General features: G+C 37.3%; 2 protein-coding genes and 2 long non-coding RNA genes across 9 annotated transcripts; 2 read left to right on the top strand and 2 right to left on the bottom strand.

The window, feature by feature from the left end:
• Nucleotides 1–489: 489 nt before the first annotated feature.
• Nucleotides 490–10,214, top strand: LOC145229861 (uncharacterized). 3 transcript variants are annotated; one of them, XM_080095191.1, is made up of 19 exons: nt 490–566; nt 708–860; nt 1,436–1,615; nt 1,772–1,954; nt 2,278–2,423; nt 2,530–2,653; nt 2,730–2,869; nt 3,121–3,343; nt 3,605–3,740; nt 3,797–3,938; nt 4,220–4,376; nt 4,826–5,005; nt 5,258–5,476; nt 5,567–5,755; nt 6,459–6,547; nt 6,613–6,709; nt 6,772–6,868; nt 9,088–9,216; nt 9,681–10,214. In XM_080095191.1, exons 1-19 carry the CDS (start codon nt 503–505, stop codon nt 9,862–9,864), a joined length of 2,832 nt encoding a protein of 943 aa, XP_079951317.1. In that variant the 5' UTR covers nt 490–502; the 3' UTR covers nt 9,865–10,214. The 3 variants fall into 3 exon arrangements, with proteins under 3 accessions (XP_079951317.1, XP_079951319.1, XP_079951318.1); XM_080095193.1 differs by lacking the exon at nt 5,567–5,755; XM_080095192.1 differs by lacking the exon at nt 9,681–10,214 and having other exon boundaries at nt 9,088–9,231.
• On the bottom strand, nt 9,749–15,153 carry LOC145229862 (uncharacterized). 4 transcript variants are annotated; one of them, XM_080095194.1, is made up of 9 exons: nt 14,993–15,153; nt 13,352–13,437; nt 12,149–12,387; nt 11,870–12,013; nt 11,474–11,560; nt 10,896–10,997; nt 10,480–10,667; nt 10,299–10,420; nt 9,749–9,806 (listed from the first exon to the last, which is right to left on the bottom strand). In XM_080095194.1, the coding sequence occupies exons 1-3, from the start codon at nt 15,061–15,063 to the stop codon at nt 12,212–12,214; spliced, it is 333 nt and encodes a 110-aa protein (XP_079951320.1). In that variant the 5' UTR covers nt 15,064–15,153; the 3' UTR covers nt 9,749–9,806; nt 10,299–10,420; nt 10,480–10,667; nt 10,896–10,997; nt 11,474–11,560; nt 11,870–12,013; nt 12,149–12,211. The 4 variants fall into 4 exon arrangements, with proteins under 4 accessions (XP_079951320.1, XP_079951322.1, XP_079951323.1 ...); XM_080095196.1 differs by having other exon boundaries at nt 10,480–10,661; XM_080095197.1 differs by having other exon boundaries at nt 10,480–10,590.
• A 2,695-nt stretch (nt 15,154–17,848) lies between these two features.
• On the top strand, nt 17,849–20,714 carry LOC145229883 (uncharacterized). Its single transcript, XR_013860502.1, has 4 exons — nt 17,849–18,486; nt 18,549–18,613; nt 18,968–19,046; nt 19,363–20,714. It is a non-coding gene; the product is annotated as an uncharacterized LOC145229883 (long non-coding RNA).
• Nucleotides 20,715–21,101: 387 nt separating this feature from the next.
• Nucleotides 21,102–25,617, bottom strand: LOC145229884 (uncharacterized). The gene is made up of 3 exons (XR_013860503.1): nt 23,754–25,617; nt 22,523–22,657; nt 21,102–21,698 (listed from the first exon to the last, which is right to left on the bottom strand). It is a non-coding gene; the product is annotated as an uncharacterized LOC145229884 (long non-coding RNA).
• Between the last annotated feature and the right edge of the window lie 2,209 nt (nt 25,618–27,826).

The raw sequence follows: 27,826 nt of genomic DNA, 5'->3' as shown, positions 1-27,826 counted from the left end.
TAAACTAAACCAAAGGTCTGATTGGCTTTTGTCGGTATTGTACTTTAAATGCCGCAGCAGCATCATGCAATCCATACTGCGCGCATGACTCTGTTTTCAGAATCGGAAACAATTAAAGGAGCCTTGAGTTATTGTTATTGTATCGAAAATTGGTTGAATGAAACATGAACTTTCAGCAGTTCGCAAATAGTTTCAACAACTTCCTGTCCTGCACTTTGTATGTAACTGCTCGTTGTTGGCACCTTGCAATGTTTGTCACAGTTGTGAGTTGCTTGCAGAAGGGACAGTGCTTGAGAACGCTAGGAGGTACTTGAGATTGATTAAGTTAGAATAAAACATAACTGTGGCAGCCGATTTAGCAATCGCAGTTATATTTGTTGCTTTAAGATGTCAAATGAGTTTTTTTGTATTTTAAATTTTAATTGCGGTCCTGGCATTTAATGCATGATCTTAATTAATGTTAATACTGATGTGTATTTTACAGGAAAACTATAGGATTGTAATGAAAACCTTGTGTATAATCGTTTTGTCACTATTCTGTCGTTCAGTCTCAATTGTACGACCTGGTAAGTAAGAAAGTATCAGTTACTCCTTATTTGCAATCACATTCGTACCGCAGCGGTTACATTTACTGTATTTGATGTGTATTGAACGTATTTTAAGAATACTTTTTAGGATTGTTATTACAAGTTGAATATTTTTTGCAGGTTCTTCACAAACAATTTGCCCCAGCAGAGATCTAAATCTCATCGAGTCTGGCAGAAATTGTCGGAAACCGTGTTCAAGTGATTCAGATTGTAGAGGGCGCTTCAAGCGGTGCCGATGTGACGATGTTTGTGGCATGTCGTGTTTCAACCCAAGTAAGTTGATGGTAATCGAATTAAAAAATGAATTGTCAGGTAATATCTGTAAACACGAGCAGAAGAATTTGAGATTTTTGCTTTTGTGACTGTTTTAAGACACCTTAGTTTCATGAAATGAAGTTACGCAAGTGAAACCGTCAGGTTCAACCGTCAGAATGAAAATAAAGCAAATGTTTGTGAAATGCGACGATCCTAATTATCGTATGGTGGTTAATATAATTTATCGTAGGATGGTTAATATAATTGCAAAAAGTTGGCTTATCAGACAAAATTAAATTGCTTTTGTGAATGGTTTCTCATTTTATGTATTGTGCTTTTCCTTTTATCGTTAAATATTGTTTACCTTAAAATCATTTAGTCGTGAATAGATTCGTCAACATTTACTGTCCATTTCCAATATCTCGATTCAACGAGTGTAACCGAAATAACATAAAAGTATTAGTCTGCACAGTTGAAATCGTAAAAGTATTTGATCACTGATATCAATGTAATGACCTTCAGAAACCTTGTTTATGAATGTGATCAAAGTGTTTGTTTTATTCTGAGCTTATTGTCGCCATTTGCGTTAACAGATGCAGTTTGCGCCAGATTACCAGTAATTTCGTTTGGAAGAGTCATTTATCGTTCCCGAAACACAAGATACGGATCTCAGGCAAAATATCGTTGCCATCCAGGCTGGGTGTTAACGGGAAATGCTGTCCGTACATGTCGCAGTGACAAGAAATGGTCGGGCACAGCGGCACGGTGTTTAAGTAAGTTCTTTGGTCGCTTTAGGTTCTTTAGTCAGTTCATACCAAGAAGATATTCGAACTATCGTTTTGTCTTGGTAAATTCTTATGTTTCAATTCTGTTCCGTTCAAAGCCACTTGGTTTGTAGCGACAAACTTCAGTATATATATTTGTGACAGTTTTACGATGCAATGAACCAGTGGAACCTGATCATGGTTCTGTTGTAACTGAGGGAATTTTCACCTATTTCAACTACGGGTCTCGGGTTGATTTTGCCTGTGACCCAGGTTATGAGAACATTGGAAGTGCTTCGGCAATTTGCAATAAAATAGCTACTTGGGAAGGAATGGCAAATTGCACGGGTAAGCAAATTTTAGTAGCAAGAAGTATGGTATTGCTATACATTTTAATCTTTGAACCATATAAAGCCGGTTTTCTGTGAGCAAGCCTTTTATTTTCCATCAAAAATCCTAACATCAAACAGCAAATAAAATCTTCAAAAAGCAAATTTTCTGATAAGAATAAGTTTAATAGTTTTTTAAATAACCGAATGAAAAAGTTGTTAAAATATTTCAATTTAATTTGCCAAACTTGCAGATTACCTAATCAAAGCATGCGCATTATTCACGTTTTAGTGAAACCGCATCAGGCAAATTTGTTTTAACAGTCAAATATTTTCATGTAGGTATAAAACTAAAGTGTGGACAAACTGTAAACCACATAAGCACTTCACCTTCCCGATTCGTTGGTCGAGTTGTCGGAGGAATTAATGCAGACAGGTCTTGGCCATGGCAGGCTTTAATTATGGTCAAGCACGGAACAGTTTATGACGTAAGCAACAGTACAGTTTTATTATGCCCCAAAATTGTTTATGTTAAACAAACAGCCTGACCGATTTTACTTTTATTCCTCGGTCTTGACGGTCTTGATGGTTTAGAGCTTCGCGAGTAGTTTTGCCGGTGGAACTCTGATCAACCAACATTGGGTTCTAACAGCAGCACATATATTTGATGGTTACTCCAACATTGAGAATTGTACAACAAGCTTTGTAGTGGCCGTAGGTAAAAAAAAGATAAAAATACTTGCAAATTGTATCGTGTGTTACATGACAACAAAGTTATATTCTTATTTTGGAAGGGATTTTTAGAAGACCTGACAGAAGAAGTAACATCGACTCTAATGTAATTGTGTTTCAACCGAGAAAAATTGTTGTACATGAGCGGTTCGATCGATCTGACCGATATGAAAGAAGCAATTATGATTACGATGTTGCACTGGTAAGACTACAATTTTGTTAAATTTTAAACGACCTCAAATAATATCAAATCGAGCAGGGTGCAGTTGGACCTAGGCCAACGCAACTGAGCAAATCAAAACCAGTGTTAGTTTCGAGTCGATGCAATGGCCTTCAAAATATATTTACAGGAGGATTCCGGCGGTGTGAGTTAACAAGTGATCCTCCTTCGCGGGCACAAAAGGAAAGAGACATAGCATTTGACAATAGTTTTGTCAATGTTTTTTTTTTCAGATTCGCGTGGGCATAGAACTTAGTACCATCAAAGAAAATGGACTGTGGATTTGGACCGACAGCCCACCTAAGTTTAACGGAACAATTCCACTCTCAACCCATGTGAACCCTATATGTCTTCCCTGCAGTAACTCATGTATTCCGATAGAAAGCTATATGTTCCGAAATGGAAGCAGATTAATAAACGAGAATGACTCCGAAGGTGCCAAATGTCTCAAAAAAGGTAACTTCCTGCCGGGCGTCCTATTGGCCAAGCTTTAGTATAGGCTATGATTAACTGCAATACTTTCTTATTCATGATGGGCTACATTTAGAGATTTAATATGAATGTGAACGAAATATGCGTTTAAGTGAAATATGATCACTGAAATGTTTTGTTGTAGTCAAATATCATGTAACTGTGAAGCTAAGAAAAAAAAGCGATGCAAGACAATTAGGATAAAATAACACAACAACGCCGAACAAGATTTTTTTTTGCTTTCAGGAAAGTGGCTTGCGAATCATTTCACTGACGATCGAGCACCGGTGTTCGTTACAGGTTTTGGTTTTACGAATTTGACACGCAGAACAATGCCATTCAAACTTCAACAAGCAACTCAACGAATTCAACCTGACTCAATGTAAGGCAAAATGCTCCTCTATCTGTCTCGAAATCATGTCATACTTTTATTTTCAGATGCAAAATTGCTGCCAACAAAATAGTACATGAAACTTTACTCGATGTAAGGTATACAGACCGTATGATTTGTGCTCGATCTGAAACAAGTGCAGTATCAGATGCTTGTCAGGGTGACAGCGGTGGACCTTTGATGCGAAAGGTATGTAAGTAATAGGAAATGCTTCACGTATCAGGAAACACCGCCGCCGAAATATTAGTTAACTAATCAGATAATTTACAATTGACGCTATTAGTTTAACAGTGGTACCACGATACTTGGTAAAATATGTATTAATGCCAGTTCCAGCACAAGCGCGATAAACTGCATCACTTGAAGTAAAGTTTAAATTCAAAATATTTAGGCTATTTGCCTAAACCGTAGTTATCAAAAAAATGTTATCTTTCGGCGGGACTTATATGGTAAAAATTTTCTACTGGCAGTACAAAATCCCAAACACCTCAGAATCGTGTTGGATTCAAGTTGGAATCGTCAGTTTTGGATACAAATGCGGTCAAGTCGACAGAAATACTGGTTTCCGCTTTCCAGGATTTTATACTGATGTTTCCAAAGTTCAGAGCTGGATTGATTCAACCATTGGTAAATACGACTATTTCAATTACCCTCAATTCTACACTATGAAATCAGTTTTTGTAATAACTAGTTTTACAAACAAATTATAATTGCAACTTATGCATCGTTACAATATCGTCCAACCACTAGAAACTTTCAACGTGAAAAGTTGCAGTATAAAATATTTCATTCAAGTTTTTGCCTGAAACAAATAACTCTTAACGCATTTCAAATTTAGCTCTCAGTTGCACTTGCTGGCAAACTCGGATGTCAAATTTTGTTGGGATTAAGTCGATTCTGCTAAGTAAAACTTCTTAAATCGTTGTTCGAAAAGTGTGGAATATTTTTCTACCCGGAACACTAAAAGTATATTTTGATTTTCTGGATTACATATTTAACAGATATAATGCACTGAATTGTTTTTAAAACATCGAAAATAATTGTTTGTTTTTTTTGCAATGACGCGTTTCATGCAGATGGAATAAAGTGTCCGAGTTTCGTAGTTGAAAACGGTCGCCTCGTTCCACAACGAAGTGTGTACGCCCATGGCTCAACTGTTACCATCGAGTGCAATGCTGGTTATCAACTAAATGGGACAAGTTCTCAAACCTGCACAGAGGATGGTCTTTGGGTTAACGATCAACCAAGGTGTACAGGTTGAAATTTATTAACAGAATAATGAACATCAACGTGGGCTGGGTTTTTGAGAAGAATTTAATCTGATTATGTTCTTGTTTTCCCAAAACTCATATATTTGAAGCAAACAAACGACATTTAAATTTAAGTGTTGAAATGTGTGTAACTGACCCTTGTAAAGTGGCTAAACAAAACACACTTAGGTCTCTTTATATGACTCCTTCGAATAGACACACACATTCACAAACAAATTACTTAAACCGTCTTTGCAGACCCGAAGTGTCCAGATTTTCCGCGCTGGATTGACAATGGCGAGGTTAGGATCACGTATCCTCGTGAAAGTCAAGGACATCACCTCCCTGGGACTAGAGTCAGTTACACATGCCGAGATGGTTACAAGATTAACAACACAAGATATCAAACTTCGGTCACATATACCTGTCTTACGACCAAACGATGGAATGCCAACCCAAGTACCGTCTCATGTGTTAGTAAGTCAGTTAATAAACAGAATATGTTGTCCGCAAAACACAAAAATTAATTGCCTGTCAGGTCATTTCACGTGTTCCGCGTTTTTGCAGAAAAAACTTGTCCACCATTGAGAAGGATTATCAACGGACAAATGAATCCTGTATTTCAAGGGGGGTTGCGCCACCCAGTGGGCACAGTTGTTTCGTTCACATGTTCATCTGGCTACCGGTTGACCAACACATTACCGCTTCGTTGTCAGGATTCCGAAAGTTGGTCTAGAACCCAACCAAGTTGTCAAGGTAATATGTTGTAATCATGTTAATTTTCGAATTATCTTGTGTGTTCAGTTCAGATGGGCACAAAATTATTGTTGCCCTGAGATTTTTTTAGTTTCATATACTTACTTGGCATGTCGAAAAGTAATCGATTTATTGTCTGTATCGTAATAATAGAGCGTTCCGGTTTTTCTTCAAATCAAATTCACAATGACAGCGTTAAACGGTATTCGTTTTGGATTACAAAAACTCTTACAGATATTCACAACACAATTTCAGTTTATTCGTATTCAAATATAAAAAAGTACATAATTAATAAGCATAAGCATAAACATATACAGCAAACAAGTCAATGTGAAAGTTAAACCGAACATCAGCCGAACAAATCAACTACTGAACACTAACACTAGGTCAAGGTCTAAGCTGCATCAGCTTGGCAAACTGCCACATAACAAATCACTGATGCATAAATAGTTTAACTCCAACATCAAATAAAAATTACTAATGGGCACAACACGTCAAAGGGCGGACAAAATATATAAGGCACAACACGTCAAAGGGCGGACAAAATATATTTTTGCAGACCACATTTTACTGTGGCGATTTCAAACACAATACGTTTTTTAGTTTACTTTCAATAAACTCATTGACAAAACTGCGCTGTGGTAATGTAATTTTAAGCACAACCACCAATTTTGGTGTTAGTTTTCACGACCACCATTTACAGTGCTCCCTGACACCTGCTCTACGTCATCAGTGAACGGTTACCAGCGATTACGTAACAACAAGAAAGGGGTCTGTGATGACGGCTGGACGGTAAATCGAACAATATGTAGAAAAACAAGGGGAATTGCAACACTCGCATATTTCCTGCATGACAGATTTTCCAACGACGATTTAACGGAAATGTGGATTTTAACCTAAACTGGCAGGAATATAAAGATGGATTCGGAAACATGGAAGGAGAATTCTGGCTCGGTGAACAAATAATTTTGTTTAAACGCGTAAATTGAATTTGACCACAACTTTAAACAACCCAGGTTTGGATAAAATATTCGAAATGACTAGTGGACAGAACTGCAAACTGAAAGTAAAGATGACAGGTTTTGATGCCACAACGGCTTACGCGCAGTACAGGTATGATTTCTAAAAAAAATAATATGCCCATAAGGTGGCGCTACCACTTGGTCATGTGATAGGGTATTGTGGCAACCGAAGATCAAATTTGGCAGGAACTCGGCCGAATTGTGTGGCGCGCCTGACCCACATACAGACATAAAAAACTGATCGGCTTCGAACTAAAAAAAACGAATATCTAATTTATCTATATTGAAGTAAAAATGTTATGTTGAAAAATACCTTGTTTGAAAAGTAAAAATCCATTTTACCATTTTAACCCACTGTCAGTGGAAATATGTGTGCTATACCAAATATCGGCAACCTTTTTTGCGCTGTGGACCGGCTTTGATACTAAAATTTTATCGCGGACCGGTCTTCACAAAACAGCCAATTTTAAGCAATGAAAGTTATTGCAAGATTAGTGAAATAAAAACATTGAGTTTTTTTGTCGCAAGGAGGCGCTACCACCTTGGCAACTATTGAGCACAATTCACGCCCGGTCTGTTTCACGGTTTCGTCTTTATCACAGAAAATATGTAGGCTACTCGCATAAGTAATGCATCAAAAATGATGTCAAAGCTTTTCATGATTTGTTTGGAGCCGCTTATTATCAGTTTACCATATTACTGCTAAAAGGTAGAGATATACCGAATATGCGGTGTACGAATTTATTGACAAATATTCGGTTTTACAAACACAAATTTTAGACGTAAAACGTGTATTTTCTGGTTAATGATTGCCACTCTTTCAAACTAAGCAACAACTAATATCGCGTGATTATTTTCAAACATTATCGTTTTTATATCTTTGGTCCACAAAACTTGCATAAACCTCATGGTCAGTTCGCCCGATAAAGTTTTTTTGCAACAAGGACAAAATTCAATATATGAGCTATTGCTGCCAGACATAGTATCAAGTTTAAAGAGCTCTTCTGGCAAATGTATTTTTATTCCGACGTTTCGACGTCCTATACAGCTCGCCTTCATCAGTTTTTTTCCTTTGTTTATCGTGCACTGTACTAGTCGCATTCAGTGTTATTTACCCTGATGAAGACGACCTGTAAAGGACGTCAAAACGTGGGAATAAGATCACATTTAGGGGAAGAGCTCTTTAAAGGACAAAATTCCATCATCTACATCCTTTGTGAAATCATTTCACATTCGAAATCATTGTTATTTCGCAAACAAGTCTTTGTACAAAACATGTTACGTAAACCGTCATGTGAAGGTGTAAAAAAATTAAAAAAGTGAAAACCAAGTAGGGAAATTAAATTACGTTTTAGTCAAAAATTTAAAACCTTTCCTTTGCAGAACGAATCTTTGAAATTAGCCTATGTTTTAATTTATTAATGATTATCCCGTTATTTGTCTGTTCAATAATCACACGGCCCTGAAATGTTTGTTTTAAAAACGAATGTGTATTAAAAGGAATTTTAATTTGCAAGGAAAATTACATTTGAGTTTTTCCACTCTAAGCACCTCGAGCAAACATATTCCAACTATTCTTTTGTTTTTACAACTTGAAAACGTTTTCTATTTTGCAAGAAAAAAAAGGCTTTGTAAAATGAATCACTTAACCGACTGACCTGAAATCAGGCCCTGCGAGATGCGGGTGCAGCCGGTGCTCCGCGCCAAGGGCCATAACAGTCTAATGGGGTCATAAATATAAAAACTAAAATGATCAATTGCGTGTAAACTTCTACTGTTTGTATGAAGACGCAAAGTATTGGTGTAGTTCTCCAGTATAGCATTTTGATTCTCTCGTTTAATACAAATACAGTCCAATCTAGATCTGACTAGTGTGCGAGTAGGGTCCATAAAATGTGTTGTACCAGTATATGTTAAATTTTGCAACAAACAATAAGCACCAAATCTACTTTGTTGAATGTTTTTAACGCATTACACGTTTTACAATCCACAAGTTAAGATACATATTTATAACATGTGAAAACTTAAATTCGTTGAAACCAGGGAGTCGAACCGCTATACGGGTCCCACTCCGGTTCGGGTTTTGTAAAAACGTTTATTACGAATCAGGTTTAACGAACATACCCGGTTCGTGGGTTCGGGTTCAGTTCCGGTTCGACTTTCTGGTTTAAACCTCGTTTTTTCACAAAACGGAAAAACATCCGCGTTATGCAGAAACAAAAAACTGAAGGAGAGCGAAAAGTATTTCCTTCAGAGAAGGGGACCCAAAATAAATAGAAAAAACACCAACAATGTGTTTTGTTTTCGCAGTTCGTTTGCAATCAACGACGAATCAGACAATTATCGTTTACATGTTTCTGGCTTCAGTGGAACAGCTGGTGATAGTTTGGAATGGCACAACGGAATGCAATTCACCACCAAAGATCGGGATAATGATCGGTAAATACATTTTATGTACATAAGTATTAAAATATTTCCGCATAGTTAAATAAACAAGATTATTTTCGTTTCATTGCAAGTTTGTTTTATGACGTCATATTGCAAGACAAAGACAATTGTGCAAAATCAATTGCACAGAAATCAAACTAACTACAGGAAAAATACAATGAATTTTTTTTTTTACTTTTTTTGATTTGAACAAAAACTGAGTAGATAAAAAACTTTTAATAATCTTTAATAATCGTGTTTTAAACCGTTTATTAGAAAAATCAAAAAAAATGTTAAAAATCAAGTCATTTAGAGTTACCGTGTAACGTCATAAAATTAATAAAACAGCCTGTGTGACGTCACAACTGATAAAGTGATGGCGCTGTTGGTTGAAACACACGATTAAATATTTCACTATGTGTTTGTGTAGTTTGTATCGAGGTTAAGTTTTATTGGAATATTACATTGTGACACAGGTATAGAGGCAACTGTGCACTTCGTTTCGGCGCTGACGGTGGATGGTGGTATCGTAATTGTTTCTATTCTAAACTCAACGCTGAATGGGGAAGAGGAGGTGGATTGCGCAACATGATCTGGTATTACTGGAAAGGGTCGAATGAAGCGATAAAAGAATCAACGATGATGTTTAAATGCGAATAAAATCAACATTTCTCTTCCAAAGATGAAAATATGGACTTTTATTGATTTTCCCGTATCGGTGTAAATTATGTAAATACAATTAAACTGTTGAATTAAGTGTCTAAATCTCGCTAATTTAAAAAATCGCCTAATTCTACTTTCTAACCGTTAGTGATTAGGATTTATTTAAAAAATACTACATTTTTTCTACAAAAGTGATTTCACCCATTTTTATGCAAATTAATTTCAATGTAAAAACATCTGCAGATAACCGTGGTATTATTTCTAACCAGTTAAATACGTGTAAAAATATTGCATTAAAAACATTGATTTGATTTTGTGAATACAATACACGGCTTAATCAGCACCTGTTAAAATGTGTTTGGAGATTTTTTTGGACAGCAAAGACCGAATAAGGAGAAGTTAACGAACTTTAATTCAAAATTTCAACTTACTGCACACAAATGACGTAGCTCTGGGAAAGTTAGAAATTGCCATGGAAACTAAGTTTAGCCACCAAGTGTTCGATATTTGTAAACCACGTCACAAAACTGTCGAGTCACCTTCATCGGTTGCCCTGGTAACAAAGAAATGGTTTGTCACGTTGTTGCCATGGTTACGAAAGTTGAAACCCACTTTGTCACTCTATTGTCATGGAAACAAATGCAAAGCATCATTTGCTTCTCACATCGTTGTCATGGTAACTCCCTTTGAATCGTGCCATGGAAGATCGGAATCATCGGATTTCTTCAGAAAATAGGAACAAATTTGTGAGGTGACAAACGTATTTGCCAGTAGTTTTCAACCGGGGAGGAATTCTAAAACTTGAGAGAAGGAATTTACTTTTATTTGTAGATGTGGTTTGGTAATATTATAATCCACTTAACTTGCTTGAAGCTGAATAAATTATTAAACTACAATAACTGCAGAGATTTTGTTAATATCGCTGATTTTCCGTAACTGTTTGTTTTAAGAAATTTATAATTATTGTAATAAATTGTAAACTTAACTTTATCTAAACTCTGCCTTCAGGGAAGGGGACCCATAATTACCTATTGAGCCTGTTCGATCGCTGGAATCTTTCGTTAACAAATGTCGAATCAATTTCACTGCGTCGTCTGGCAGAATTTTATCTCCTTTAGGCCACTCGACGTCTGCAAAGATAAAAAACAAATGTACAACAATAAATGACAAGTGAAACATTTTGACCAATTTATAAAAACGATTCACAAAGACCAACCAGTTATAAGCTGGTGACGTCAGAATCTTGACGTGTTTTTCAAACTTAGGCCAAGAATAAATCAAGTGGATTTGCGGTTGCATGACCAAAGCGGGTTTGCATTTTGTTTTATGCGACTAATCAGCCGCGCCAATAGAAAGTCGAATCACAAGCCTACCTCGTATGTTGCGCATGTCAGCTTTATAGCAGGGGATCGCCAGATTGACACTATTATATTCATTACTTTGGTAACAACAAGAATGACTTTCGCCAGGCAAACCACTGTACCTGTGTAGCTCAGATGGTGATTTATTACCGTTGTACACTAAACCTGTTAGAAGCCAATTCAGGGAAAACGTCACTCCGCAAAACTGTACACTTTGTCAAAGTAATCAGAGTGTTCAAACTTACAGAGTCTGTCTGTTTATCTGCTGGGGTCGCTTGTTGTGCAGCAGGACTTCCAGGCGGCGATCCAACCACTTCATCCATCTTGGAAATCTACACAAATGTAAACAAACTTAAATAAACATTTACGAAAGTAACTCCAATAAAATATCTTGTGCCAAGCTACAGAGATTAACTGTATGAAGCAAGATATTTTTTAAATTGTGTCACTAAATACTCGTTTTTGCTGAGTCATCTTTCGTTTTACAGCTTGAGGATGAAATGCGTTTTTCCTAATAAATGTTAGTTAGAAATCCATAATCCTAATGTAATGAAACAGAATATATGTTCATCGGACACATCCATAAACCAATAACCAACCCACAATATAGCAAGTGAGAAAATATGTAAAAAATTGCTCACCTAAAACAGAATCAGTCGAGTCCATCCTGATGACTTTTCTCCCATAAATTCTGTATGTGTTTGATAACCAAGCCGACCATCAGAGTAACAAAACAGTTGTAACAAACATTCACATCTCTCCATCAGTTTCAGCTGAATTTTAATCTGTCATGTGAAATTGGAAATATTCTGTCTGAAACTTTTCAAAAAACCTGCTGCACCAGCAGATGAAAAACATAATCTCATGAAGCTTAATGACCGTTATGTTTCACAACTCACAAATAATTAATCCATATTAACCTTTTTTTGCAGTCCGTCCACTGATTTGTTTATTGTTGTTATTTTGGTAACATCCACAGATTCTCAGCTGCCTCTATAAAAAGCTTTTTCTGTGGCACCGGAACGAACATAGTGATGAAGAAACTGATATTTTGTATTGACAAGTGACATAACATTCAGGTGAAGGTAATCCAAATGGGTCAAGGATGCCAAAAGTTGGGCAGTGATCCATGAACTGATCAAAAAAGGAAGTTTTTCACCTGTTTTTAATAATGAAACTTGTTAATAGTGTTGTGGTTTTACAAGGCAAAGAAAATATTATCACAGAAGAAGTAAAGACAACATTTTTTCACATAAATTGAAAACAATTCCAAATTTAATATGACAGATATGTATATGGAAGTTACAGTTGTGATTTACAAGCTTGCTAGAAAGCCAGGATAATTTAACCCTTTTAATTAAAATGCTTAACCATAAGATAGAATTTCACAAAATTTGGTAGTACAGCAGCTTGTCCTTATAGAGCAGGGGTTCCCAACCTTTTTACGATCTCGTACCACTTGGACACTCTGTACTGCCACTGGTACCACTTCTTGCAGAACAACTATTTTGATCGAATCATATTTTATTCATATTTATAAGATTGGCTAAAATAACACTAAAGCGCCTCAACTAAATTAATTGAGATTTTTGTCTGTGTTTACTGTAAACAAAATAAAAAGTTGTAAATTCATGTTTTTGTAAAAAAAAAACGCCACTTGTAAAACCTTCGTGTGGTGTGGTACGCGTACCACAGGTTGGCAACCCCTGCTATATAGCATCATTCAAAATTTACATACTGGTGATTGTGTTATAATGACCAGTGTATTGATACATTTGCTCTTGTGGCTTTTGGCTGCTTAAGTAACAGATTTCAGGGTCAAATATATACATATTACATGCTTGGAAAATATAGGAGTCTAGCTGCTAGGAAAATATAGGAGTCTAGTTTGAATGCATGTTACAATGTATGGTGATGTGAAATACATAAAACTATAGATGCAATTAGACACCAATCTGTACTTTTATGCTCCAGCAAATGGGATATTGGAAGATAATTCTATTTCTTTACAACTGTAATTTACATACAAAAACATTGGCACACTGGTGTCATTGTCGAAATATGGACCAGTGATGTGGACATATATAGCTAAAAGGTTGTGCACTCCTGCTCTATCTACATACCTGCACATGTAGGAGAAACATTGTGTTGTTGCAATTGCATGGACATACTTCGTTGTTTGCATTGTGCAAACATTCCGTCGATAAACCTGTGTTATAGAAAAATATGAATGTGTGAATAAGTGACAGAGATTTTACAAATGTTTGTATGATAAGGTGTGGATTGTGGAATTGAACAATAAATTCTGTCTCTGAATATAAGCAACATCTTTCATTGTAATACAAAATAACCGAAAACCTTGCAACTCAAAAACCTCCAACAAGAAAATAGCCCTATCGAATGGGTAAATATCTAATGGGTAAGCCTCTCCCATTTTTGTCATGTTTTGTCATGCTAACACAGCAAACAATGTATTGACAAACCAATACATAAGAAACATCATTCTTTAATCAGCTATTGTCTCACAGCCAATAAATTGTTTGCATTCATTACAATTGTAAAACAACCTAAAGCAGTTTTGGAATTCAAACAATTGCAAAATGGTTTAAAGCAAACTAATGTTGTTGCAAAGAGAAACAGGCATTTCTTTTTTGTGATATTCAAAGTGGTGTTATTACACACAAACAAGCAATCATTTTCATTTGTAATAGTAGCAGAAGACCCTGGTAGTAAAAAAGCTTTATGTGAAGCCCATAAACTATTAGCCTTATCATAGTCTGACCAAATTTAGGTACAAGAAAGTTGTTTATTTTTTTTGTAACGTTATAGAAAGTAATATATCTCAAAATATTTCAAAGTTAGCACCTATGACTTTAGGCCTGTATATATTTTATATTTTCTCAAACAATAAATCTTAACCGAACTGATAAAATACAGTCCTTATTTTTGTGATGGCCACAATATAAATAAAAAACATACTGATATAATCACATGAGATAGCAGCTATATACGGTGTGCCCAAAATGACAAATTTGTCACATTTGACTTTGGTTTGATGCAAATACGGTTTTGAACTTTGTGCAACTACCACTCAGTGAGAAATGGCAATAACATCCTCATCTCAGATTTTTAGTGAAATGAATTTTTCACTTTAACCCTGTTATGTCACAATTGACTATAAGATAAGCCAATATGAAGGTTACAAAAGCTCACAGTAAAATACAGTAAACATGTGTTTATGTGCCAACAATATTGTCAATACCAAGCTAGGAAACCATCAGCAGTTTTAACACCCGGGTCCACTGTCCCTTACCAAGAGCTTAAAATCTTTCTAGCAACCTTCTAAGTAGCAGACTGTGTTAATCGTCACATAGCATGCAAAGTAAAGAAGTATATATACTGCTGAATGCCCTTTAATTGAAGTAACAAATGCAATTGTTTTTGCTTATTTTCGTTGGAAATGGCAACATCAGTCCAAGTTTTGCGAAAGTAAATATTCAGCCTAATGAACTGCAAGTCCTATGTAATGAACCAAAGATAACGTCAACAACATACCACCTGGCTACTTCAAAGTTCGTGACACAACCCTGAGACAAAATATCAAAAAAACTAGATGCCAATGACCAACAAAATAACAAACCAAATATTTCAACTGAAGTGAACTAGACAATCTCTTGTCACTAGCTGTACTGATGAGACCTTTTGGTTAAAACTTATGGTTTTAACACAGATTCAGTAGAAAAATATGAACATAAATTGGTTACCTCAAAACAGTGTCAGAAAGTTGCGATGGCTTCACATAAGTAATAAATCCATATGTGCAGAGCAGAGACATTTTGCTTAATCCAAAATTTATCCAACATAGTAGAGTTGTTGCAATATATATAAGGATCAGTTAAAACCAACCTATTTTTTTGTTCAATGGGTAGCTGTGGAAAAAACAAAATAAGTAACAATTATTTAATCCAAACAAAAAAGGTAAATGAATAATTTTGTTTCACATCATTTTTCGATGTTTACTTAAAATATCCAACTATTGCAAAATGTAACTGGTGTTTTGACAAAATACGAATACCGTTAAAACAATAACCCAGTAACAAATACAGCACCGCACCACCTGTTTTCTGAAATACAGTTTACTGAACCAGTCGCAACCGATGCGGATTAATTCGTCTTCAATTTTATTGTTGGCGAATAAAGAGATTTTTTCACGGGTAATCCCCAAGTTTTACCGCGCAAATAAAATAAACTTGCACAGACAATTGTCTTTCTGTGATATCATAATAGGGCAAACAAATAATGCTTTATACTTTAAAAATAAGGCCTAAAATGAGCTACATTTAAAAAGTAGTAGTCGATTTAGTTTTGTGAAAAAAAATATTTTCTAAATTGAATTCGAACGCAACCGTTCGACGATGCACGCTCAAACCAAAAACGTTTTCGCAACGTTTTTTCACCATGGTTTTTGAGGTTTTGTTTTGCGTTGGATGCTCGACGTTACGCGTGGTAAGTTTTGTTCAATTTGTTTTTTTTTTGCTAAGTTTTCTTAAGGTAAAGTAAACAGAAACATTAAACTATTTGTAAAGAATAAAAAAATGCAATACCTAATGTAATAATGGTATTAAAAATCTGAAATGCATCTATTTATGTGTTTGTTTGTTTGCAGATTTGTGTATATCTGCGATGTGTCCATCAATCAACCAACATCTCTCAACTTCAACTATTTAATTGTATGTAAACATATGAGTCTGTCGTGGGTCAACTGGGTTTGCGGAACTGATAGGCCTAACTTAGGTTAACTGGCGCTAGGGTGAGTGACCTATTCTTTGCCGAGGTTGACTCGTGAAGGAAGTCTTCCTCGGTGGTCAAAGAATGGTCCAAGTCTGTAGGAGTGCTACTATGTCAGAAAGTTGGCGCTAGGGCTACAACTAGAGTAGCGCTCGTTAACTAAGGTTAGGTTAGGTAACATAGGTGGGGTACGTTTGGGATTGGCGCGCCACATAGGGACTTAGCATAGATCGTTTTTTTAGCTAGGTGTGGCGCGTTGCTAAATGGCTTTAGCTAAAATAAGGTGCGCATAGAAACACGGCCTGGGCATGGCCTCCACCGCATACGCTGGCCGCGGTGCAGACGGGACCGAGTACCGGACACAGTTACTCTCAATGAAGGCTTTGGCTCGAAAGCCTGAGGGGGCCGACATAGCATTTCGCCAGAAAAGTCCCGTGAGCCACCCTGATAGGGCGCAAACTGTTGTTCAAATTTCCCCAGCCCAGATGTTGCGTAATCCATTTGGGTCCTTGAACGGGGGGTCTCGCAGGGCAGAGAACAGTGATCTCATGTTGTTATACGCTGTAATCATCACTGAACTCTTTAAACAAAAACTTCTGCGCCTATATTAACTGTAAAGATAGGGTTATTGTGGATTTGTTTTTGGGTTTTGACCAGCTATTGTTGTTCTTGCTTGTATTTCTGTTACACTTTTCTTTCCATTGAAAGGAAATTTGTACTAGATATCAAGCAAGGCTATAACTCACTCGTTCGTTTTAGTAAACTTATCTAGTAGCCAAAAAATGCGCTTAAAAATGTCCCCTATTCCACTTGTGCTGGTCAAGCCTGTTTTTTTGTGTGGATTTAGATTAACTTAATTACTAGTTCAGTTCCGTAACCTACTTGGCCAGGCCACCTAGTCATAATGGGGCAATGACTGCTTGGGTGGTTGTAAAACAGGACAGATTCACTTTTTACCTTTATAGGCTATTTTGCGACGTTTGTATGCAGGACAGTTAGTTAAGGCAAGCTTGTATTGTGTTTTTACGTCGGCCGTGCAGGGACGGTGGTGGTTCAAACGTTTTTTCAGACTTTCCTACTGATGATGCCTGAACTTCTTGATTGAGGCTGGTTATGAACCAATAGCAACTACCATCAATATTATTGTGACTTAAATTTTGCTTGCGTTTTCCCTCTTTCATCAACAAAAATGTGTGAAGAGTTTACTTTAACTATCCTTTATTTCTTTTTAAGTAGACCAGTTCTTGGGGGGTGTTGTGCCTTTTTACATCAGCCGACAGATTCTTTAAACATTATTACAGTATTGCGTTTGTTTATGCATCGCTCTAACCACCTGAACCACCATCGTCAAGTGCTCAGAAAGTAGTAAAAAGTCAGAATTGAGACTTCGGTCTGTACGCTCTCAACTATTGTTTACTTCATTCCAGGTGTGTACTACTTGTGTTAAATACTTTGCTATCAAATGTCATAACAGTTTTGTTTTATCTTTCAGGACCTGCTTTTGATTGATCTATTGTGTTATATAAATTTGGTTCAATTCAATCTTTGTTTTGAGCATTTCTACATTTCCAAGGTAAAGTGTAAGTGTCAATGTGCATTAATGACTTTTTCATATTTAGGGCATTAATATATTTCATTAGTTTTTTTGCAGGTTTTAACAAATTGTTGTGTTTTTTAGGAATGTGTTAGTTACCTTTTATGTAATAAATATTTCACAGGTTTCAACGTTATCTTATTAAACATATTTTCAGGTTTTACCATTATTTTAAATAAACATTTTTGCAGGTTTTAACATTGTCTTTTTAAACATATTTTCAGGTTTTCATCATTATTTAACATTTTGCAGGTTTTGACATTTATTCTCACTTTCAAGGTTAACAGTTTACATATTTTTTGTTGTTCACAGGTTTAGGTTGTTAGTTTATGATCATTAACAGTTTATTTTAACTTCCCTGATTTACAGATTATATGTTTTTTGTTGTTTACAGGTTTAGGGTGTTTGTTTATGAAGGTTAACAGTTTATTTTAACTTTCAAGATTAAAAGATTACATGTTTTTTGTTGTGTTGTTGTTGTTTACAGGTTTAGGAATTTAGGACATTTGTTTATGAAGGTTAACAGTTTATTTTTCTTTATTTACAGATTAAACGATTTTGGTTGTTTACAGGTTTAGGAATTCATAATGTTTTTATAATAAGAACAATCTTTTTTGTCTTTCCAGGTTTATGGTTTATTTCTTTTGTTAACAGGTGTAGGAAGTTGCCTGTTTTAGGTGGTTTACAGTTTCTTTGTGTAATCAGATCTACGGTTTTCAGACTCGTATATTAACAATTAACTGTTTGTTCACAAGTTTGCAGCTGTTTGCTGGCTTGGTTCTTTTTGTGTGTTTCAGGCATAGGGCTTTTGCTGTTCTTGTTTGTGTGGAATACAATTAAATAGATTGCAACTGATGCTAATTGACCAATATTGTTGTAAGTACTTGCATAAACATTATCAAAGTAAACTCGTTTTACTTCTGTAGCTACATTTTCAGAACTTCCATCAATTCAATCTGACTTTCTGTACATTGGGAGATCAGTCTATGAGAAACTGCATCAGGTACTATGCTTATTTAGCAATATTCATAAACCTAAATGTTTTCATAGGATTTAGAGTGTATGTGTATATGAGTGGTCACAACCTGCAGTAGAGCTAACACACCTTAATGCACACATGTAAAATTAGTATTGTTTTTTTTACACATTTATTTAACAAAAATACACATTTATGTAACACATTTTGCTTGCAATCATTTATTAGTTGTGACCCTGTTTACAAATAAAATGTTGTCCAAGCTATATATTTTGCCGCATATCTACCAAATTCAATAGTTATTACTGACATAAATGATAATGAGATATTCGTAATTTAATTTTACCTTTGTATTTCATACCACATGAACCACTAAACGAGATGGATCTTTATGCAAGAAAAACAACAAGGAAGTACTCTAGTGGTTCCCTCAAAGATGCAACACTAGGGAATCAACAAGGTACAAAATTTAATTTGGTACTTTTGCATGTCACTGAAGTTTGACAAATACATTCAAATTCAGTTAACCGCATAACTTTGTTGTGCAATTAAACAAGCACTTCAATCTTTTCTTGTTAAATGATTGGTTTAATGAACCATATGCAACCACGTGCAATAAAATGAAATTGTTTTCAACATAAACTGTTTCCTTTTAGTAAAAAACTGGTTAGAGGGATTACATTTTAGTGAATGGTCTAGTAACTTGAAAAGCTTTTGTTGTTGCTATATGATTTGTGCTTGGTGTGTATTTTAAACCCAATACTTCTGAATTTCAGACAACATGACCTTCAACAGCAAAAGATTTTGATGCAAAATACTCTACAAGCTGTTCTGCGAAATCAACCTCTTGTTAACTAAGAAACTTGGCAACTGAATTAGGCAGCCTAAGCTGTCTGTATATATGTACAGTGGGGCAACCTTTACTGCTCATGTGGGATAGATAAAATTAAATAACATTGATATTGACTTTGCTGATACATGCACACAAGTGCAAACATATTTTGAATTAGGAAACGTTTGTTCGTACTGTTTGTTTAGCTTTTTAATGTGACTATTGAAAAATCGTGTATGTCAATTGTTGAACAACATAATCACATTGTCAAAACATTTCTTTCTATTGTAAATTCGTAGTATTATTTTTTAATTATTTTGATGTAATAGACACAAAAAAGTTATCAGTTTAATGCAGTTATCTGTCCATGTAACAAATTATTACAACTTTGTTTTTTTTTAATTACTCAGCCACAGGTCTGGCTGCTGCGCTTTTAAACATTTAAGTATGTTTTTGTCACAAGGTCCGCAGCTATTTTTCTTATTCTGGTCCATATTGCAAATGCTGATAACATAACAAACTGTGTTCAATAGTCAGTTTCATGTTACTCTATACCAGTGGTTCTCAACCTTTTTAAGTTTGCTGACCGGTAAACTTGCAAAACAAATTTTGCGGACCGGTGGATTTCAAAATGAACCCAAAATGTAATCACGACAAAAATATGCAATTCAAAAAAAGTATGAAAAATCAACTTTATGGAAGTTTACTGCTGTCTATTTGATATCATACGTGTTAAACGCGGTTCTAAGGATGTTTTTGCAAGAAAGTTGACTTCCAAACGATTTCTCTGCCTTCAACATCTTGCATTTTGCAATTGAGATATAAAATTGTAATAAATTTGGCGGACCGGCAGGAAAGTTGACGCGGACCGGCACCGGTCCGCGGACTGGCGGTTGAGAATCACTGCTCTATACACTATTAATGGTGTTAGATCTGTTCATTAAAGCCCTGTCATAAAATGTAGTGGTGTGCATTTAATTCCTATGAAAGTCCATTTTATTTTATCACTCATAATACTGATGCTGTAACTTCTGCAAACATATGTATCAATTTATTCGTTGCATTTAAAGACGAAGGACTTTTTTGCATCAACCTAAATTGAGTTTAATTTTATTTGTGCACATCAGTATATTAGTTGCACTGTAACTTAATAGTTTGTTTTGTTTATTTATTTTTGTGTTTATCTATATGGATTTGTGTAAATACGTTACTTCATACCATTCTATTTGCAACAATTTTATTAATATATTTTTGCCACTGTGAATCTCGCATTACATAAACATCCATAGTATTGTACCATCATGCTGTAGGGTTTTAATTACACTGCATTAGGGTTACCATATCTGCATGAGCTAAATTCTGGACCATTTCAATAAATGTCTTCTGTAACGCATAATAATATGTTACAAAACATGCCTTTTCACAAGATTCTCTGTTCTAAACAGCAAAAATTATCACCAAATTGCTTATATACATACTGATTAAGTTATTTTTGCATAAATGTTAAGAGGTTTCATTCATCAAAAACAGCAAAAACCTTTGTGTACTCCTTAGGCTGAAAGACATTACACGTGTTTTTGAAAATTATTTTTAGATATTACGATAAAATTCCAGACCTGTCCAAACAGCTGATTTGTTCCATAATTAATATAAAAGCATAGATTGATTACAGGACAAGTTGCAGACAATGCACAAACTTTTATTAGTGTATAGTTCCACAGTGCAACGCATGCTAACAATATACATTCACCAGAATCTGTAACAAGTTTTTATAGTTTATGTAAATGGAATACAGGTGTACAAATAAAGTTGGATAAATTCTATCTTCGAAAGTTGCCGAGGGAAAACACTGGGCAAATCAAAGTTCAACAAGTTTTGCAATTTGTTATTGAGTGCGTGCTGCAAATATATTTATTCCCTAACACACTTTATCCATATTGAGGTTTGTCACGATTACACTTTGTTGTTTACTTTATTCAACTTGTTTAAATCCGAAATTAATACCAAATTTCAACAAGAGTTTAACATTTTAATTTTTTGCAGGGGGCCACAGATCTTACACTGATATTAGAAGGGGGGCAATGAGGCCCAAAAAATACTTTTAGGGAGCCACGGCCCATGAAAGGTTGAGAACCTCTGGTCTGGGATTAAAGACTGCCATTAAGTTGCAAAGCTGAGTAAAAGGCCAAAGGTATCTAAAGCAGACTTAGTAGAAATGTGTGTAAAATCTCCTTTTGGGGTACTTTGTACATATGTATTGCACTAACCCGCTGACAGCACCTGTAAAAAATATGCCTATAGTATCACATTGGTAGTACAGTAAATCTCAATTAAACAAGATTTGGTAATTCGGAACTTCGCCTAATTTGGACAAAATTTGAGGTACAAATGATTTGTAATGTGAAGGCTTGAACTAATCGATATCGATTAATCCATTTTTTGTTTTAAACATGTCTGGAATAACCAAGGTTTACTGTATCTACTAAAGTAAACAATAAATTTCTTACAAAAACACAAGTTTACTCAAAATCTAGTGCAATAAAGCAGAAAACAATTAGCTGGGTATTTTGTTTACTTTCAGCATCTACAAGTTCGCCCTTAAAACAGTTTCATTTTGTGCAAGAATATGAAACTAATTAACAACCAATTGAGAAAATGTTTACCCACCTGAAGCACCCAGTGATGGTAATTCAATCCCCCACAAGATCTCAACACTGTCACTCGCAAGACCTGCTACTGTCCCAGCAGTTAATACTCATCACTTCAATGTTGCAGCTCACACATGAGCTACAAAGCACTGGTTTTTAGCCTTTTGGTGTTGCAGATTTCATGCACAATAGTTTATAAAAACCATCTTACACACTACTTGGGACACTGTGCAACACTTGCTGGTGGTAACAGAATACAATTAAAGCTTAGCACAATAACAAACTTTCAAATCTACTATAGTTTAACCCATGTCCTGGGTGTCCAAACACCTATGATATATATTGACAGCGTTGTTTTATCTTGACCTCATAATAATTATTACAACATGTTTGAAATTGTCTTCGAAGGTGTGTTAATTGCCATACAATGCTTTATATAAATCAGTGCCACTGTACCTCTGGCATCGACTGCTGGTATTCAGATGTCCAGCCTTTAGCGAAAGAGTTGAAGACAGACATGGTCACAAATAGATGTAAAATATAAATTGTGACTGAATGCAGACAAAATGTAACTTCCAAAAGTGTGAGAACCTGTTCAACAAAAAAGTTGTTGGTAAAAACTTCGAGGGTGTTTTAAATAAGCAACCTTATGGACTTTTTAGACATTGCTTAATTGGACACTGAGAACACATGTATTAAAGCACAAACACTTATCTACTGGGATGCATATACTTTTGTGAAATTCCAGGCATAGTTGTAACTTGTGCGTATTCTAGTTGTAAAGCAGCAAACCGAAATACATCTCACCAATTGTGGGGTTTATTAAAACGTATTTTGTCACCTCAGTCTCCAATCCTTTTAACAACTTCAATTCTTGGCAAGTCAAAAACTGACAGAAAAGTTTTAAGATTATGTAATGGTCAACAACCTTATTAATGAGCATGCCAATTTAGTGTTTTGTGCAAAATGGTAATGACTTTGTATGTCAACGTATTTATGTGGGATAGGATCAAATCTATGCTATGTAATCCTGCCTGTTTTTGCAGGTGGCTAACTCTATTTTTTTATACACTTCTGCTGACTGTGGTTTAGACTTATTATGTATTTTATTATCTTACACCTAATGTCAATGGTTCTGCCACAATGGAATTCCTGGAGAAAAACTTTTTACCATGCTGTTATTTCATAAAAATAAAGTACATAATAAGTCTAAACCACATTCAGCATGTTTCCCTACATGTCACTGCCTTATATGCCTAACAAACAAATGTTACTGAGTGTTTCATATGTTTTATTAAACCAATTTAAATACTTTTGAGGGCTGAAGACATGGACTGTAGTTTGGTGACACCTGAGCTAGTACATAAACCACCAAGTACATATTTTGGGTTTAGCAACCAACCTTCACTTGAGCATTTTGGGTTTAGCAATATTTTTGGATTAGCAACCAACCTTCACTTGAGCAATAACTTTTTCATATTGCCAAAACAGGTTTGCAAAATAATCACAACTTAAATCCAATATCAGAAATCCAAAGGCAAAATAAAATAGAAACGCAACTTTATAAATACAGGGTTAAATTAAATACTTATGTGTCAATTGATTTTACAAGCTATCTTGAAAATCTAAATTATGCACCACAAGATTTTAATAATTCCTAACATGTATAAACCAAACATCAACTTACCGCGGTCTGCAACGGACCGTTTTATCACATGATCGTGATACAGTGGAATAGCATCTCGAACGTACATGAATCCAACCCAACCAACTGCCAAAGCTGCTCCCAGTTTTACAGCTGGCCAAGCAAATTTTTTGCACAAAAAGATAAACCATTCTCCGCGTCGTGATAATTTTTTTCAAACAAGTGTCAAGAAAGTCAATAAACGGAAAATTCCAGTAGTTTTATTATTCCTAACACTATGACATTTCCTAAGCCCAAGAGGCCAACAGAACAAATTTACACTAATTGGAAAGACAAAAAATTAGCATAAATGCAAAGCCATAGTTATTTTTCATTAGATATTATATATAGTGTAGTTTTTTATTACATTAGTTTCCTTCTTTACAACTTTTAGCAAACCATTTTCTTGCACAAAAGTCATAAAAATAGCTACGGAAAAAAAAAGTTTTTTAATGATATTAGTTCAGCACAAACATTGCAATAACTGTGTCTATAATTTGTACCGGTTAATTTTCTTGCATAAACATTTGCAAACTTATGGGAAATATAATATATCAGCCTGCCTGACACAGTAAGCGCAACAATTTGTAATTTTCACCATATTTGTGTAATCGAAACCTCGTTCACAAAAAGTAGCAACCTTAAAAAACACTTCACATTAAAGAAAGTATTTTCACTGAACGAAATTAATCGATATTATATACGTCGGATGAGAGGTTGCAAAAAAACTCCCCGTAAATTGCACAGAATATTCCACAAAATATGGTAATGAAAGACTTGTAAAAATTTTACACCATATGTTTCAATAATCTTAGCAATAGCTTAACTTTAACCACTGCTGGACTACATCTTAATAATTAGAGGCCGTGACTCTATGCGCACACAAACTGCGCAGCACAAAGTTGAACCCACAAACACAAAGTGTCGCGCCAGCAGGGGTTCGCCATACAGCCGATTCTTTCACAAGATGGGCCGGGTGCTTCCTTCGATGAGGGAAGCAGCGAATCGAAACAAACAATCGATCTGCTTGACAGAACAAACCCTACTACGTCCACGTCTTGCTCCTCCCACATCTCTTCAGGCTGGAAGTCGATGCCTTTGCAGGGCCAAATCGCAATTTTGAGTGTTTGTGGTGAGCCCACAAACACAAAGTGTCGAGCTAACAGGTGGGACGCTCACCACAAACACTCAAAATTGCGATTTGACCTGGCAAAGGCATCGACTTCCAGCAACCTCGCGCTCACCTTTCCCCAGAAGAGGAGTGGGAGGAGCAAGACGAGCGACGTAACGGGTCGAATCGAGCGACTTTGTCCCGTCCAGCAGTCTTGTGATGCGCGAACTGCTTATCGACTGTGGGTTTCCACTTGGCAGCTTCCTACATCGAGACAAGCACCAGGCCCATCCTTTGCCACACCTCTATGTCGCTCACGTGACTGCCAACTATTCAACCGTGTCAAACGTTGTGACCACGTGATTGCATTGCAATGTACCCACACACACGAAACCCACAAACGGAAGTTGGGTGCATCTATTGAAATAGCCCAAATTTCAGGACTCGAGTGAAGCTCGTTCTGGGTGTTTCGACACACGGAACGTCGGCTCGTCCCCAGCTCCGTCACAGGTGACGTCAGAGCTCGGGAATCGGTTTCACCGCCGGTTTCCCGAGCAACGGCGGCATTCTGTTTCGGCGGTAGCAACGGGGACAAGTCGAGTTGGCTTCTGTTTGCAGCGTCGGCCTCTCGGCTTGCTCGGGAGGATCGGTGCTGGGCCTTGTGCTCGGCACCGTTCCTCTCATGTCGCAAGTCGAGGTGTTGGCGTTGCCCGTGCCCAGTTGGGCGTGGAGAGATATATACAAGCGTTTTTTTGCCCACTTACTGCTGCTGCTGCTAGTAAAAAATATTTGAAAGATTTTTTTTCGTAGCCAGCAGCGACGATGATAAATGAGAGAGAGAAGTGAAAAAGAGCTCAAGGCTCTTTTTTCCAAACCGAGCCCGCCCAAGGCCAGCCAATGCGGGAGCAAAAGCATTCCGCAAGGCGGCAGCTTCTTGAACTAGAGAGGGGGCAACGCTGGAGCAAATAGCCCCAGCATCGCGCTCTCCCTCGTCCAAGAGGAGCGGAGCTGGTCCTTAGCTTATCAGGAGGCGATGGTACTTGCGCATCGAAAGCTCTACGTCACCGCTAAGCAAAGTGCAAAGCACCCGATCAGCAGTGACGCGTCGAGCCCGCCCGAAGCAGCAAGACTTCACCTCCTAAAGCTAACAGAAAACGAAAAATTGCCCCTTTTCAATCCTTTTACCCAACTTCTGTTTGTGGTTTTTCTGAACCTACTGCAATTGGTCGTACATAAAACGTTTTATTTCATCAGAAAATGAATGGAAACGAAACATGTATCGACGTGGCATTTAGTGGTAGTGTAACGACGACGAGATGTCGCAATTGCGCGGGCGCGCGCTTTGCACGCTCAACGCAAAACCGTCGCCACAACTAGACATGGTCCCCACACGACCGTCTAGCGGGCATTGGTCCTTTCGTTTGCGGCGTCATCGGTCAAGACGACTTGGCACCGAAGCGCTAGTCGCGACCAAGGACGCCCAACAAACGGGAGAGTTCCTCGACGTCCGGCCTTGTTTTGAGAGCTGAACGTCGGTGGAAGCATCGGCTGGACGTCGAAGACCACCTGCTAGCGCGACACTTTGTGTTTGTGGGCTCACCACAAACACTCAAAATTGCGATTTGGCCTGGCAAAGGCACCGACTTCCAGCAACCTCGCGCTCACCTTTCCCCAGAAGAGGAGTGGGAGGAGCAAGACGAGCGACGTAACGGGTCGAATCGAGCGACTTTGTCCCGTCCAGCAGTCTTGTGATGCGCGAACTGCTTATCGACTGTGGTTTTCCACTTGGCAGCTTCCTACATCGAGACAAGCACCAGGCCCATCCTTTGCCACACCTCTATGTCGCTCACGTGACTGCCAACTATTCAACCGTGTCAAACGTTGTGACCACGTGATTGCATTGCAATGTACCCACACACACGAAACCCACAAACGGAAGTTGGGTGCATCTATTGAAATAGCCCAAATTTCAGGACTCGAGTGAAGCTCGTTCTGGGTGTTTCGACACACGGAACGTCGGCTCGTCCCCAGCTCCGTCACAGGTGACGTCAGAGCTCGGGAATCGGTTTCGCCGCCGGTTTCCCGAGCAACGGCGGCATTCTGTTTCGGCGGTAGCAACGGGGACAAGTCGAGTTGGCTTCTGTTTGCAGCGTCGGCCTCTCGGCTTGCTCGGGAGGATCGGTGCTGGGCCTTGTGCTCGGCACCGTTCCTCTCATGTCGCAAGTCGAGGTGTTGGCGTTGCCCGTGCCCAGTTGGGCGTGGAGAGATATATACAAGCGTTTTTTTGCCCACTTACTGCTGCTGCTGCTGCTGCTGCTGCTAGTAAAAAATATTTGAAAGATTTTTTTTCGTAGCCAGCAGCGACGATGATAAATGAGAGAGAGAAGTGAAAAAGAGCTCAAGGCTCTTTTTTCCAAACCGAGCCCGCCCAAGGCCAGCCAATGCGGGAGCAAAAGCATCCCGCAAGGCGGCAGCTTCTTGAACAAGAGAGGGGGCAACGCTGGAGCAAATAGCCCCAGCATCGCGCTCTCCCTCGTCCAAGAGGAGCGGAGCTGGTCCTTAGCTTATCAGGAGGCGATGGTACTTGCGCATCGAAAGCTCTACGTCACCGCTAAGCAAAGTGCAAAGCACCCGATCAGCAGTGACGCGTCGAGCCCGCCCGAAGCAGCAAGACTTCACCTCCTAAAACTAACAGAAAACGAAAAATTGCCCCTTTTCAATCCTTTTACCCAACTTCTGTTTGTGGTTTTTCTGAACCTACTGCAATTGGTCGTACATAAAACGTTTTATTTCATCAGAAAATGAATGGAAACGAGACATGTATCGACGTGGCATTTAGTGGTAGTGTAACGACGACGAGATGTCGCAATTGCGCGGGCGCGCGCTTTGCACGCTCAACGCAAAACCGTCGCCACAACTAGACATGGTCCCCACACGACCGTCTAGCGGGCATTGGTCCTTTCGT

The sequence above is a fragment of the Phallusia mammillata genome, chromosome 5 (assembly GCF_965637545.1).
Source record: "Phallusia mammillata chromosome 5, kaPhaMamm4.hap1.1, whole genome shotgun sequence".
NCBI lineage: Eukaryota > Metazoa > Chordata > Ascidiacea > Phlebobranchia > Ascidiidae > Phallusia > Phallusia mammillata.
Note: the sequence above shows the minus strand (reverse complement) of the source record. Positions and strands in the feature narration are given on the sequence as shown.

What these genes read in the sequence shown, in the direction of transcription:
- LOC145229861 (XM_080095191.1), top strand. Translation starts at nt 503, where the DNA reads ATGAAAACCTTGTGTATAATCGTTTTGTCACTATTCTGTCGTTCAGTC. An exon ending in CATGTCGTGTTTCAACCCAA is followed by an intron (nt 861 to 1,435) that starts GTAAGTTGATGG and finishes TTGCGTTAACAG; the next exon opens with ATGCAGTTTGCGCCAGATTA. An exon ending in CTGGATTGATTCAACCATTG is followed by an intron (nt 4,377 to 4,825) that starts GTAAATACGACT and finishes CGTTTCATGCAG; the next exon opens with ATGGAATAAAGTGTCCGAGT.
- LOC145229862 (XM_080095194.1), bottom strand. Translation starts at nt 15,063, where the DNA reads ATGTCTCTGCTCTGCACATATGGATTTATTACTTATGTGAAGCCATCG. An exon ending in CTTTCTGACACTGTTTTGAG is followed by an intron (nt 13,438 to 14,992) that starts GTAACCAATTTA and finishes TCTATAACACAG; the next exon opens with GTTTATCGACGGAATGTTTG. An exon ending in TGTTTCTCCTACATGTGCAG is followed by an intron (nt 12,388 to 13,351) that starts GTATGTAGATAG and finishes TATTAAAAACAG; the next exon opens with GTGAAAAACTTCCTTTTTTG.